The 14,690-nt window shown below is 35.0% G+C and overlaps 1 protein-coding gene across 3 annotated transcripts in view; it reads right to left on the bottom strand.

Annotated features, from left to right (window-relative positions):
* LOC109840258 overlaps positions 7 to 14,690 on the bottom strand; it is a 20,593-nt gene continuing 5,909 nt past the window's right edge. For 2 of the 3 annotated variants that reach the window (XM_020408836.1, XM_020408834.1), the window contains exons 3-4: positions 547 to 700; positions 7 to 200 (exon numbers count right to left, since the gene is read on the bottom strand). In XM_020408836.1, the coding sequence (XP_020264425.1) occupies positions 107 to 200; positions 547 to 700 (248 nt within the window). In that variant the 3' untranslated portion in view covers positions 7 to 106. The other variant, XM_020408837.1, reaches the window with a different exon arrangement.

Here is a 14,690-nt window from a genome sequence, read left to right as displayed (position 1 = left end):
TCATGTACATCAAATGCCTGCAATCTACTAAAAGCTCTCATCGTCGCACATATTTACATAGAATGAACTATAAAAGAACATTTGCTGCATGATGATGCTCAGAGATCTATTCCTCCTTACCCTCTAATCTCCTCATTGCATACCCTGCATCTCCCCTCGCTTTTCCATCATCATCAAGCCCCGATATCAGTTCTACATTGCTGCAATAGTAAACATTTTCAAGACAGGTTACCAACATGACAATCTAAATGTGCTCTAATGCAAAGGCATTAAATGATGCCGAGAAGAGAACATAAAGTGATAAAAGAATCATTAATCATATATTATAGGGTTAATTGCGGATAACCCCCAGCACTATCGCCCATGTGGACGGACCTCCCGTTGGCCAAGGGTAAAAGGGCCAATAATTTTCACTCAGGGGTCTACCTGCAACAATATAAGTGTAAGTCATATCCGCAATTAACCCTGTCATACATTATAAATTCGCATACACACATGCGATGAATAGTACAGAAGCTCTAGGTGCACAAATGTAAAACTACATACTTGGGAGATGCAGAGCTAGAGGATGCAGAGTTAGAATCACGATCTACAGACATATTCCTGTAAAACTGAACAGAAATAAATCCACCCCTGGCTCCCGCAGATGATTCTGGAGAACCGTGAAATTTCACCCTTGATCCTCCTCCTGAAAAAAGTCCTGCATAGTGGAAAAAGGGATTAAAATATAAGGACACAACAAAATTTATTTTAACCATAACATATATTTTACGCGTGACAGCAATTTGTGAGAAAGTTTAAACGGTCAAAATCATAGACTATTCCACAAAAGTTCAAAAATTTTGAAGAACATATAATATATGCTATGCGGGTAGGTAATTTGTGATTTGGCCGAAAACAGCCAAAATCTTGGGTTATAGCCATAAAATTCGGTAATTTGTGTTTTGGCCGCAAAATGGCCAAAATCATGGACCAATTTTGACGTACACAACATAATTTATGAGTGACGGGAACTTGTGATTTGGTCAAAAACAACCAAAATCATGAGCTAGTCCATGAAATTTCGAGAATTTTAGAGTGCGAAGAGAATATATTATGTGGGACAATAATTAGTGATTTGCTCGAATATGTCCATAATAAGCTCACAAAACTGAGGAATTTGAAGTACGTATAATACAATCTATGAGTGATAGAAATTTGTAATTTGGTTGAAAGCGAGCATAGTCAAAAAGGTTATATAATCCATAGAAACTCTAGAATTTTGATGTACGCAAAAGAAATGGTTTACACAGGAAGACAATTTGTGATTTGGTTGATAATGACCAAAATTAAGAGTAATATTTCGCCCAAATTCAAAAAATTTAGAATATGCGAAATGTATTCTATATGTGATGACAATTTGTGATTTGATCAAAAACGTCCGAAATGATTTGTTCCACAAAAATTTAAGAACACAAAATACTCCACGTGGTAAGGCAATTTGTGATTTATTGAAAATGGCCCAATCATAAGTTATAGTCAACATAAATAAGTTACGTGGGATGGTAATTTGTAATTTGGTTGAAACGACCAAAATCATAAGTTATAGTCCACTTTAACTTCGGATAGGAACATATTAATCTACGGGAAGCGGCAATTTGTGACTTGGTCAAAGGAGTCCACAACCGTTGGTTTTATTCCATTGTAATTTGGGAAGTTCAGGGCACTCACAAAATATTTTGCGATGGCAATATGTTAATTGGTTTAAAAGGCTAAAATCATGAATTATGTCCAAGAATTTCAGTAATTTCTGAGTACAAATAATTTATTCTACGCATGGCAAAAATGAGTGATTTAGCCAAAAACACTCTCAATAATGTGTTATAGTCCACAAAAATTAGGCACTTTTTTAAGGTTTGGTCAAAAACACCAAAATTATGGATTATACTAAAGGGTTTTTTTTCATTGAAACTACCTTAAAATATGGTCATTCTACAGAAACCACTTTCAACTGTAAATTTATACATAAACCATCACAAATGACATTTTGTTTCAATCAACCAACAGGACTCACCTTAAATTCAACTTTTGCCATTTTTCTATAATAATTGATTGGCAAATACCAAGTATATTAGAGAGATGATCCTTAATGGAGTTCAGTTGGGAAGAATTATCGAAAAGGTAACCGAAAAGTGGACCCAGGTGATTGATTACATCAAAAAACCCTTTAAAGGTAGTTTATGTGCAAATTGAATATCGAAGATAGTTTTTATAGAAGGATTCTATTTTAAAGTTAGTTTCTATGGGGGGTGGGGGGACACTACTTTGTCGAGGATAAAAAATCTGTGAATGGTCTAAAACGCAAAAATCATGAGTTATAGGCTTATAGCCTACATAATTTTTGGAATTTTGGAATACACAATATATTATGCAAGACAAAAATTTGACATAATCGTAAATGTCCACAATAATGACTCATAATCCATAAAAATTCAAGGATTTTAAAGTACACTCAACATATTTTTTGCATGATGACTGATGACAATTTGTGATTAGATCGAAAGTGGTCACAATCATAGGTTATACAGTCCAAAGAAATTCTGTAATTTTCTAGTATATATAAAACACTCTATGCGAAAAGGCAATTTGTGATTTTATCGAAAATGGCCACAATCATTGATTATGGTACACAAAAACTCAAGAATTTTGGAGTATGAATAAAAAAAACTATGCGAGACAAACAATGTTTTAAATTTCGATTATAGGAAATATATCAGATGGCCAAAATTCATATCGGATCCTAGTTATCGGGATATCGAAAATGGCCACAATCATTGATTATGGTACACAAAAACTCAAGAATTTTGGAGTATGAATAAAATAAACTATGCGAGACAAACAATGTTTTAAATTTCGATTATAGGAAATATATCAGATGGCCAAAATTCATATCGGATCCTAGTTATCGGGATATCGAAAATGGCCACAATCATTGATTATGGTACACAAAAACTCAAGAATTTTGGAGTATGAATAAAATAAACTATGCGAGACAAACAATGTTTTAAATTTCGATTATAGGAAATATATCAGATGGCCAAAATTCATATCGGATCCTAGTTATCGGGATATAGAAAATGGCCACAATCATTGATTATGGTACACAAAAACTCAAGAATTTTGGAGTATGAATAAAATAAACTATGCGAGACAAACAATGTTTTAAATTTCGATTATAGGAAATATATCAGATGGCCAAAATTCATATCGGATCCTAGTTATCGGGATATATCGGTGATACGTAGTAAAAATTGGAGAGTTACATTGGATGGTGAGCATATATAATATAATGTTTTAAAAAGTAATCTAAGCACATTTAATGAAACATAAACATACTAATATGTAAATAACGCATGTTTAGGATCACTTACCAATTGTTTTTGTTTAGTGGAAGCGAAATAGAATAGGATAGTATTGTTTTTGTTTAGTGTATGTGGGTCGAATATGGAAAAAAGAGGGTGTTTTGTCTCCAAACGCGAACCAGTTCACTTAGAATGTAAATTGTAGAAAATCGGGTGATTTTAGCCCATGAAAAATCAAACGCTTTATTGGATTTACACCGATATATAGAGAAAAATCGGCTCAAAACTATATGAGATATATTTTTGCAAAAATCATATTAGTCATAGCCCAAACCCTATATATCAGGTATAAATCGATAAAATCAGCCTATATTTAAACCATTGGAGACAACAATTTGTGATTTGATCGAAAACGAGTACAATCATAGGTTATAGTCCATAGAAATTCGGGGATTTTGGAGCATGTTTAAAAAATTATGTGGGAAAGCAACTTGAGATTTGGTCCACAACAACCACAATCATGAGTCATAGGCAACATAAACTAGATAATTTGTAAATATGCATAACATATTTTACGAGTGATGGCAATTTGTGATTTGGTCAAGAATGACCAAACCATGGGTTACTTTACAAAGAATTCATGAATTTTAGAGTACACATACAAAATTTTACGTAGGATGACAACTTGTGATTTGGTTAAAAATGATCAAAACAATAGGTTATAGTACATAGAAATTTTAAAATTTTTGAAATACACAAAAAAACTGTCTATATAGAAAGGAGATTTTTTTATTTCGTCAAAAATGGCCATAATTATGAGTTGAAAGTCGACTATAATTCGGGTATTGAGCCGCTCACTATTTTATGCAGAATGACAATCTACGACTTCATTGAAAACGGCCGAAAAATGAATCATTGTCCACCGCAATTCAAAAAGTTTTGAATAAGCAATATTTATTCTATGCGGGGCACCAACTTATGATTTGATCAAAAATAGTCAAAATCATGGGCCGTAGTCCACAGAAATTCAAGAAGTTTTGACTATGCATAAAACATTCTTTGCAGGATGGGGATCCCTAATTTGGTCAAAAACGACAAAAATCATTGGTTATCAACTTATGATTTGATAAAAAATAGTCAAAATCATAGGTTGTAGTCCATAGAAATTCAAAAAGTTGTGAATATGCATAAAATATTCTATGCAGGATGGGGATCTCTAATTTGGTCAAAAGCGACCAAAATCATGGGTCATTCTAGTAAAATAATTTACACATGATAGCAATATGTGGGTAGGTTTAAATTGCAAATCATGGATTATAGTCCAGAAAAGTTTGAAAAAGTTAAAACATGCATAGAATATGATGTGCATGGAGGTAATTCGTGATTCGGTTGCAAATGGTCAAAATCATTGGATTACAACCTATACAAATTTGATAATTTTTTAGGTTAAAAATGGCCAAGATAATGAATTATTTTTTCGATAAACATAAAATAATTTGAGGGACGAAAACTAATCATTTGGTGGAAAATAGCCAAAATCATAGGTCATAATTAGGGCTGAGCATGGTTCGGTCCAAACCGAAAAACCGACCCAAAAAATCGATTTTATGAGTCGGGTGGTTCGGGTTGGGTTGAAAACTTTTCAACCCGAACCGACCGAATACCCAATAGTGCAATACCCGAATCTCAAACCCGACTCACTACCCCAAAGACTCAGTCACTCAAACCCTAAACTCGTTTCCACTTTCCCTTTCTCAACTGTCGCTCCTCATTTCCTCTCTCTCACTCGGTCGCTCCTCCACCGCGCTCCACACTCCGCAGTGTCCGCACAGTCTGCATTCTTCATGGCTGAGACCATAACATCTCCTCAGGCTCAGGATCTATCTCCGACTTTGGGGAGGACACCAGCACACGTCGCCGTCATCGAGGCCGAGCCCGAATTATAAACTAAAAATCATTTCTTTGATGCTATCACCTAGGAGATCTGATGCCTTCTCAGTGGTCTCACATCGTAACTCCTCTCAACTCTCTCGATTTCTATCTTAGGGACTTAGGGTTAGGCAAATATTGATCTCGTCTTTCTTGCGCTTGATTGGTGAATTTTGTACTACGGTGAACTTTTAGGGTTTTGTGCATCAGATTTGTTTGTATGTTAGTTCTAGTTGAGCCCCTATTAGTTCTAGTGGCTCTCGAGAGAGTTCTAGTTGATGTCATGTTAGTTCTAACCTCCAGCTAGTGTTATTTCTAATAAGCGTTAGTTCTAGTGTATGTTAGTTGTAACCGATGTCATATTAGTTCTAACTTCCAGCTAGTATTATTTCTAATATAAGTGCTAGTTCTAGTGGTATGTTAGTTCTAGTTAAGCCATTGTTAGTTCTAGTGATTCTCGTGTTATTTCTAGCTAATGTCATGTTAGTTCTAACTTTCAGCTAGTGTTATTTCTAATATAACCGTTAGTTTTAGTGGTATGTTAGTTCTAGTTGAGCCCATGTTAGTTCTAGTGGCTCTCGTGTTAGTTCTAGCTGATGTCATGTTAGTTCTAACTTCCAACTAGTGTTATTTCTAATATAAGCGTTAGTTCTAATGGTATGTTAATTCTAGTTGAACCCCTATTAGTTCTAGTGGCTCTCATGTTAATTCTAACTTCTAGCTTTTTTTTTGTATATCGCAGGACGACAATGAGGATGGCGACTAAATCTAGAAAAGCGGTGAAGAGGATTTACGGGGAATTTTTGACATACTCCCTTCTTTGGTCCTCTCTGGTTATCGTAGAAAATAGGGGAGTGAGCTCATAGGAATGAAACTTTTGAACTCAAATTTTGTGCTTGAGAAATACTTACGTTTTGTTTGGATGGATGTGAGTTCATTCCTTGTAACTATTGGGACCTGAATTATTATGGGTTGAAAACAATATCAGTGTTTAATACTTCATAATCTCCTACTTTGTTGATATCTTTTTTTTCTTTAACACATTATGTTGTTTGATAACAAGTTTGATGAAATTAGAATCGAACAAGCCGAACTGAACCGAACCGCACCGCATCGAACCGACTTGCAACGGTTCGGTTCGGTTTTGAATTATAGTCGGACGGGTTCGATTGTTCAAATTTGGTAAAAACCGAGCCGGTCGACCGTTTGCACACCCCTAGTCATAATCCACATAAATTGGAGAATATTAGAGTACGCATAGAATATATTATACAAGGCAACACTTTAAAATTTACGCGAAAACATCTACAATAAGGAGTCATACACCGCAAGATTTATGAAATTTTGCGCTAGGCATAATATATTTTGAGTGACAACATTGTGATTTGGCCTAAAGAGGGCGCAACCATATAATCCACATAAATTCCACAATTTTAAAGTAAGCAAAAAAATATTCTATGCGGGAAGGCAATTTGTAATTTCGTGAAAACGCCTATGATTCTGAGTTATAGTTAATAAATATTCAAAAATTTTGCAATATGAAAAATATCTTCATCTATGATGAAAATTTGTGAATTGGTCAAAAATGAACAAAATCATTGGTCCACTAAAGAACGAGAATTTTGGAATGAGCAAAAAATATTCGGTTTATTGAAAACGGAACCATCATGAGCTAAAGTCAACAGTAATTCAAGAATTTTGGAGTAAGCATTGAACAAGTTATGCATGATGGTAGTTTGCATTTTGGCTGAAAATGACAAATCATGAATTATGGTCAACATAAATTTGTGGATATAAATATCCTACGCGAAACACTAACTTGTAATTTGGTTTTAAGCAGCCACAACCATTCGTTTTAATCGATAGAAATGCAGGAACTTTGGAGGGCGCATAAAATTTTTACATGTAACGATAACTTGTGATTTAGTTTAACCACCAAAATCATGGATTATAGTTCACAAAAATTCTACAATTTTTTAGTACGCATAATATAATCTACTCATGGCAGCAACTTGTGATTTAGTCGAAAATTGTCAACTCATGTGTCAAAATCTGCAGAAGTCGGCAATTTATTTTTTTGGTTGAGAATGGCCTAATTATAGATTATCTTTGAAATACTCAGAAAAAAATTTGAGGATGGGAAATTTGTGACTTGTTCTAGAATTGCCAAAATCATAGGCTCTAGTCCACAAAATCTGAGAATTCTGCAGTACATGGATTATATGGACAATTTGTGATTTAGTCAGAAATGTCCACTATAATGAGTCATAATCCACAAAAATGTAGAGTTTTTATAGTATGAATAATATAATTTTTGCATAACAACAATTTGTCATTTGATCGAAAGCGAACTCAATCATAGGTTATCCACCGAAATTTTGAAAGTTTGAGACATGCATATGATATTCTCTGCGAAAAGACGGTATGTGATTTGGTTGAAAATAACCAAAATCCTAACTATGATTTCACAAAAATTCAGAAATGTTAGAATACACATATTAGGTGCTTGATGGTAATTTAAGATTTGGTCGAAAACGATCAAAAACATTTGTTATAGTTCACAAAAATTTTGAGAATTTTAGAATACGCATAAATTGTTCCATATGGGTAGGCAATTTTGATTTATTGAAAACAACCACAACCATGAGCTATAGTCCACCAAAATTCACGTATTTTGGAATACACAAAAAATAAGGTATGCGGCACAGCAATTTGTAGTTTTCACTAAAAGTGACGAAAGTCATCTGTTATAGTCCACAAAAAATTTAGGGATTTTACAGTACGCGTAAAACAAGCTTGTAGGTCAACATATTATGATTTGGTTAAGAATAAGTGAAATCGTAGTTATAAATCACAGAAATTTTGAGAATTTCGGAGAGAAAATGTTCTATGCGAATCAGCAACTTGATACCTGGTTAATCATGGCCACAAATCATGGGTTTTAGTTCATAGAAGTTCGAAAACTTTGGAGTTAGCATAAAATGAAATATTTTATGAATGATGACGTGTATTTGGTATAATCGGCCAAAATCATGGACTATAGTCCACAAATTTGACAATTTCTACGTGCATAATATACTTTTTATATGGCAGCAATTTACAATTTAGTCAAGAGCAGTCAAAATCATTTGTTATAGTCCACATAAATTCAAAAAATAGTGTTTTGGCTAAAAATGACCAAAATTATAAATTAATTTTGAAGTAAACATAAAATAATTTATGAGAGAGGAAAACTTGTGATTTGGTTTTAAATGGTCAAAATCATGGGTTATAGCCTGCAAAAATTCAAGAATTTTGAAGCATGCAGATAAGATATTATGCGGGATGACAATTTGTGATTTGGTTGAGAACCTCCACATCAATGACTTGTAGTCCACAAATATCACGAACTTTGAAGTAATGGCAACTAGTGATTTGGTCAAATGCCAACACAACATAGTCCACATAAGATATGGAATTCGGAATAGACATAAAATATTCGATGCGGCAGGGCAATTAGCAATTTGGTTGAAAACAACAATCACAAGTTATAGCTCATAGATATTTCAAAATCCCAAAATACGCGTAATATATTATGTGTGACAATTTGAGTTTGTCAAATACTACCAAAATAATTAGCTACAGTGCACAACGATTCAAGAATTTTAGAACACGCATAAACTATTTTCAGTAAGAAGACAATTAAAGATTTATTGAAAATGGCAACTTGTGGTTTGGTCAAAAAATATTCTACGCGAACTGGCAACTTGTGGTTTGGTCAAAAATGACCACAACCATTGGTTTTAGTCTATGGAAATTCGAGCTTTTTGTAGTAGTGAGTACATATAAAATATTTCACGTGCTGCCAATTAATGATTTGGTTTAAACGGTCAAAGCCATTGATTATATTCCACAAAAATCCAACACGTATAATATATTTTGTATGGCAACAATTTGTGATTTGGCCGAAAACGGTCAAAATCATGTGTTAGCCCACAGAAATTCAGCAATTTGAGTTTTAATCGAAAATGACCAAAATTATGGTTTAATTTTGAAGTGCACATAAAATAATTTTCAAGGCATAGAAACTAGTCTTTTCTTTAAAAGGGCCAAAATAAAGGGCTATAGTCCACAAAAATTTAAAATTTTTGAAATTTTGGATTACGCATATAGAATACTATGTGGAATGACAATTTATGATTTAGTAAAAAAACATCCACATTAATAAGTTATTGTTCACAAAAATTCAAGAAGCTAAAAGAATGTCATAATGCGATTTGATCGAAAGCGGGCACAACATAAGTTATAGTACACCTAAATTCTAAAATACTACAAAATTTGCATAAAATTTTCTATGCGGAAAGCAATATGGGATTGGTTGAGAGCGACAACAATAATGAGTTATAGTTCAAAGAAATTCAAGAACCGTGGAATACGCTATACTTTATGTAACAGCAATTTGTGATTTGACCGAAAAAGGCCAAAATCATTGATTATAGGGCATAAATTTTTGAGAATTTTTTAATATGCGTAAAATATTCCATCAAAGCAATTTGTGATTTATCAAAAACAGTCAAATCCATAATGTAAAGTCCAAAGAATTTCCCATATTATGGACTACACATTAACTAAGATTTACAGCACGACAAATCATGATTTGGTCAAGAATGGCCAAGGTCAGGAATTACATTCGGTAAAAGTTATGGAAAATGTAAAATATTCTATGTGAACCAGCAACTTATGATTTGGTCAAAAGTGGACACAATCATAGATTCATAGGTTTTAGTCCATAGAAATTCGGGACTTCAAATTATGTAGAAAATATTTCACACGCAACGACAATTTGTGATTTGGCTTACATAGTGATATCGTCCACAAAAATTGCACAACCTTTGAGTACATATAATATATTCTACGCCTGGCTGCAATTTGTAATTTGGGGCAAAACAGTAAAAAATCAAGTGTTACTGTCCACCGATATTCGGCAATATGTGTTTTATTCGAAAATGGCAAAAAAATATGGTTTAATTAGTAGGTGCACAAAAATCAATTTATGAGGGACGAAAACTTGTGATTTGGTTTAAAACAACCAAAATAATATGTTAATAGTCCACAAATTTTCAAGAATGTTGGGGTACACATATAGGATATTAAGTAAGACAACAAATTGTGATTTAGTCAAAATGTCCACATCAATGAGTTCAGGAACTTTGAAGTAACAGCAACTTGTAATTTGGCCAAAAGAGGACACAATCATATGTTATAGTCCACATAAGCTTTACAATTTTAAAGCATGCATAAAATATTCTATGCGGGAGTGTAATTTGCAATTTAGCTTAAAACAATCACAGTCATGTGTTATAGTTTATAGAAATTCAAAAATATTGAAAGACAAATAACATATTCTATGCTTGACAGATATTTATGATTTTTCAAAAATGGCTAAATTTATTTATTATAGTGCACATAAATTCAAGAATTTTGGAATACGCACAAAAATATTACATGCAGGATGGCAATCTTGTCTATTAGGAGCTGTTTGTTTGCCTAAAAAAAGAGGGAAATCAAAGAAAAGAAAACCTATTTCTAAGAAAAATAGGTTTTGGGATTGTTTGGTTGGCTAAAAAAAGAAGGAAATTAAAGAAATGGAGATGAGATGAGATGAGTTGTCACCTTATTATAGGATGACGTCTAAGAAGCACGGACACGGACACGGCGACACGGACACGACACGGACACGGACACGGACACGGCAAAACCCAAAAAAATAGGACACGGCGACACGGTTAGATTTTTTAATATTACTATTATATATTGATCCATATTGAATTAAATTCCTATTACATTTTCATATTTTTTGTTATGTAAATTGTGAAGTGGAGATTATAAATAAGAAACTAATGGAAAGTGTGTGTTGCAGGTGTGAATTAAGGCGCCGGGATGACAATGATCTCTTGAAGACAATAATGTTAAAGAAGACAAGAAAGAAAAGATGAACATATAGAAAAATAGATCAATTTTTATGTTGTATTATTATGTAACATTGGCTTGTATAATCAATGACAAATATAAGTTATGTAACTGATTTGAAGATAATACCAAATTTTGATTTTCACTACTTTCATCTTGAGCATATAAAAATACAAGAGAAAAAAGTTCAAGTTGCAACTACTACTAGTTCAATGACTACAAAATACTAAGTTCAATGACTACAAAAATATAAAAATTATACTAAAAAACATATCTTAAAATAAAGTTTTTAAGTTGAAACGTCAAAAAGATTATTCTATGGCTTCAACTTCTTCATCCTCATCAAACACAATGGCCTCCATCGTGGGCTCGTCAAGAGAAAGGGCAGCAACATCTAACATGCCGGCTCCTTGAAATGAGTCGAAGGCATCTCCACCAATATCCCACATTCTTGATTCCCCTTCCATATACTCTTCCGAACTCCGAGAAAGTAAACGAAGGTTGGTGTGAACATAAACAAGATCCTCCGCCCGTGTCGGGGTTAGCTTGTTCCTCTTTAAGGAGTGAATGAAACCATACGTACTCCAATTCCGTTCACAACAAGAAGAGGAACAAGGTTGGCCTAGAAGCTTTATGGCCAATGCTTGCAAATTTGGAGCACTTGCACCATAAAGAAGCCACCATGACTTTGGATCCATATGTCCTCTATCGAAAAGAGAATCCGGATCACCAAAAGCCTCCAAAGACCCCACAAACTTAGCATATTCCAAGTTCACCACCAATCGTTCATCGGAGTTGGGATAATATCTTCTTAAGCACTTTGCTCTTTCTGTAGAGATCTCAAGATCTTGATTTGGAGCTTGCCGATTGACGTTCTCATTGAGCCATGTGGAATGATAGTACCTATGTGAAATGAGAAGAAATTCATGAATTAGCCCACAATGTCAGATTAAGGATAAGTTAACATATAGTGAACAAGAAGTAGATGTTACTCCATTAAACATTGAAGTTGTCCAACACATGAATAAGTGGAGGACTTTTTTATCCTTGAAATTGTAAGATCACAAATTTGCTTTCAATGTAATTTATCCTTAAACTTATCCAGTGCTTGATTCATGTATTAAAATTAATTGAAATATTCGCATTAAAGAGTAAAATGTGAAATATTACCTTGGAACTAAAGAGTGTGCCAAGCACTGAAGTGGTGTGTTGCCCTTGTTCCATCGATCCACCAAGATCTTGTGAACCACCTCATAAAAAGGAGATTCCTCGTTATCCCTTTTACCCTCATGCCTGTAAATAGCTTGCTTCACCTTCTCAATCATTGTATCCCACATATCATACACCAAATGAAGACATGGTGTATCGGTGTCGGTGACCCTTATCATTTCATAGATTGGGCCGGTGAAGTCAAGAATAAAATCTATCTTGTCCCACCACAAATCATCGAGGACTTTCTCTTTCACAAATTGAGCTTTCTCCACATCATCGTCTCTATATAAGCTCCATCGATCACTAAGGACCATGTCTTGGAGGCCTCTCTTGACGACCTTAAGCCTCTTCAACATAATAATCCACGAGGCAAATCTTGTGTCGGCAATTGATAAAAGCTTCATCTTGGAATAATCATTGAATATGGAAAGCCGCATAGAGTGGTTCATGATAAAATTCTTCATAAACAATGCATCATCGGAGATCTCTGTAATCCAATGTAATTGTGCATAAGCCACGGCATTTGCTTCCGTGTTCTTAGCCGCACAAATATTCTTGACAGCAAGATTGAGTGTATGGACTACACAAGGAGTCCAAAATATGTGAGGCCAAGTTTGCTCCACGAGCCCTCCCGCGGCCTTGCATGCCGAAGCATTATCGGTTATGATTTGGATGACATTTTTCGGTCCCACCTCTGTGATGCACTTTTCTAGCTGTGTTTGGATAGCATTCACGGCATTCAAGAACATTGGCTTACCCTCACATACCGCCATAAAATTGATGATGGGCCTCCTTTGTGCATCCGCCCACCCATCACTACAAATGGAGACTCCCTTCTGTTGCCATGTGTCCCTGATTGGCTCCATCAATCTCTCTACGTGAGTTCTCTCACGTTGTAAGATAGTGGTCCTCATGGAATTGTAACCAGGAGGCTTATAGCCAGAAATTGGATTGCTTGCGGCATATGCAAAAGCTTTGGCATAATATGGATTCCTTGTCAAGTTGAAGGATAATCCCCCGGTGAAGAACATCCTACCAATCAATGCATCCAATTCCTCCCTTGCTCCCATGTTGAATGCTTGTTCCACGGTGTTAGGCCCCCTCCTCCTCTTACATTCACTTGCACCAATCAGCATGCTTGCACTTGCGCCTACACCGGTCGTACTTGCAGTCGAAGATGTAGGCAAAACTGACATCTTAGGCCTAGAAGCCCTCAACCTCGCCTCTGCTTGATCCAACGTCCTTTGAAACTCCCTTAAATTTTCGGGTGTTGACTTGGAACACATCTTAATTCCAGTCTCACTTATCCTCAAGAGATGATTTTTAACTCTTGAGTGTGAGCCGGTAAAGTCATCTCTGCAATAGTTACATCTCCATCTCCAATTTCCTCCTGCCGTTCCCCCCCTTTTCTCCAATTTGGTAACATATTTCCAAAGCGGACATTTATCATCTTGTACTACACTGCCACTAGAACTCCCTTCGTGTTCCATTTCTGTCATACAATAATAATAACAGTAAATTAGTTTAAAACAGAGGAAAAGTTAAAAAAGAAAATTGTTGTATCAACTAAACTGCTACAGTCAGAGAGTCAATTCTTAAAATTCATGAATTAAAAATGGCTATTTAAAAGTCAGTCAGCTTTGTATAACAAAGAATCAATTTACTTATTTACAAGTCCACTGAAACTGTTTTTCAGTGCAAAACCAAGCAACCATCAAAATAAAATGAAAAATTACTATCAACAGCAGTAATAAGAAGAAAAGACTAGTCAATTAACTTTCCTAGATAAACCACCACATAAATAAATATGAGCTGGGGCCATTGCTACAGCAGAAAAAATAAAGAGAAAAAAAAACAGAAAAAAAAAGTCAGAAACTCACCTGGTGAGATGGCGGAAGCTTAAAAGTGAGAGAGAAAAGAGAGAGAGAGAGAGAAGCAGCCGAAAAAAAAGAAAAAAAAAATACCGCTGATGCCCTCTAGGTGGTACGCCGACGACAAACAGTCGGCCGGCCTTGGCTCTGGTGTCGCCAACGCACTCGCCGCCTCCGGGTGGTCTTTGACTTGCCGCCGCGGTTGAGATGGGGGAAGCGTTGATGCCCTAGGATGAGAGAAGAGAGCAGGAGAGAGAAGCAGCCGCGGTTGAGATAAGGTAACGATCGGGTCCTTTTAGGTTTTATTTCGGGTTTACAAACAGTAGCTTTTCAAACCCAATAACCGCTTCGCAAAACCCTCAGCTTCGGCGTGTCGAGAACGAATCGG

This window comes from Asparagus officinalis, chromosome 5 (assembly GCF_001876935.1).
Source record: "Asparagus officinalis chromosome 5, Aspof.V1, whole genome shotgun sequence".
Taxonomy (NCBI): Eukaryota; Viridiplantae; Streptophyta; class Magnoliopsida; order Asparagales; family Asparagaceae; genus Asparagus; species Asparagus officinalis.
The sequence above is the reverse complement of the archived record's forward strand: the minus strand, read 5'-3'. Positions and strand labels throughout refer to the sequence as shown.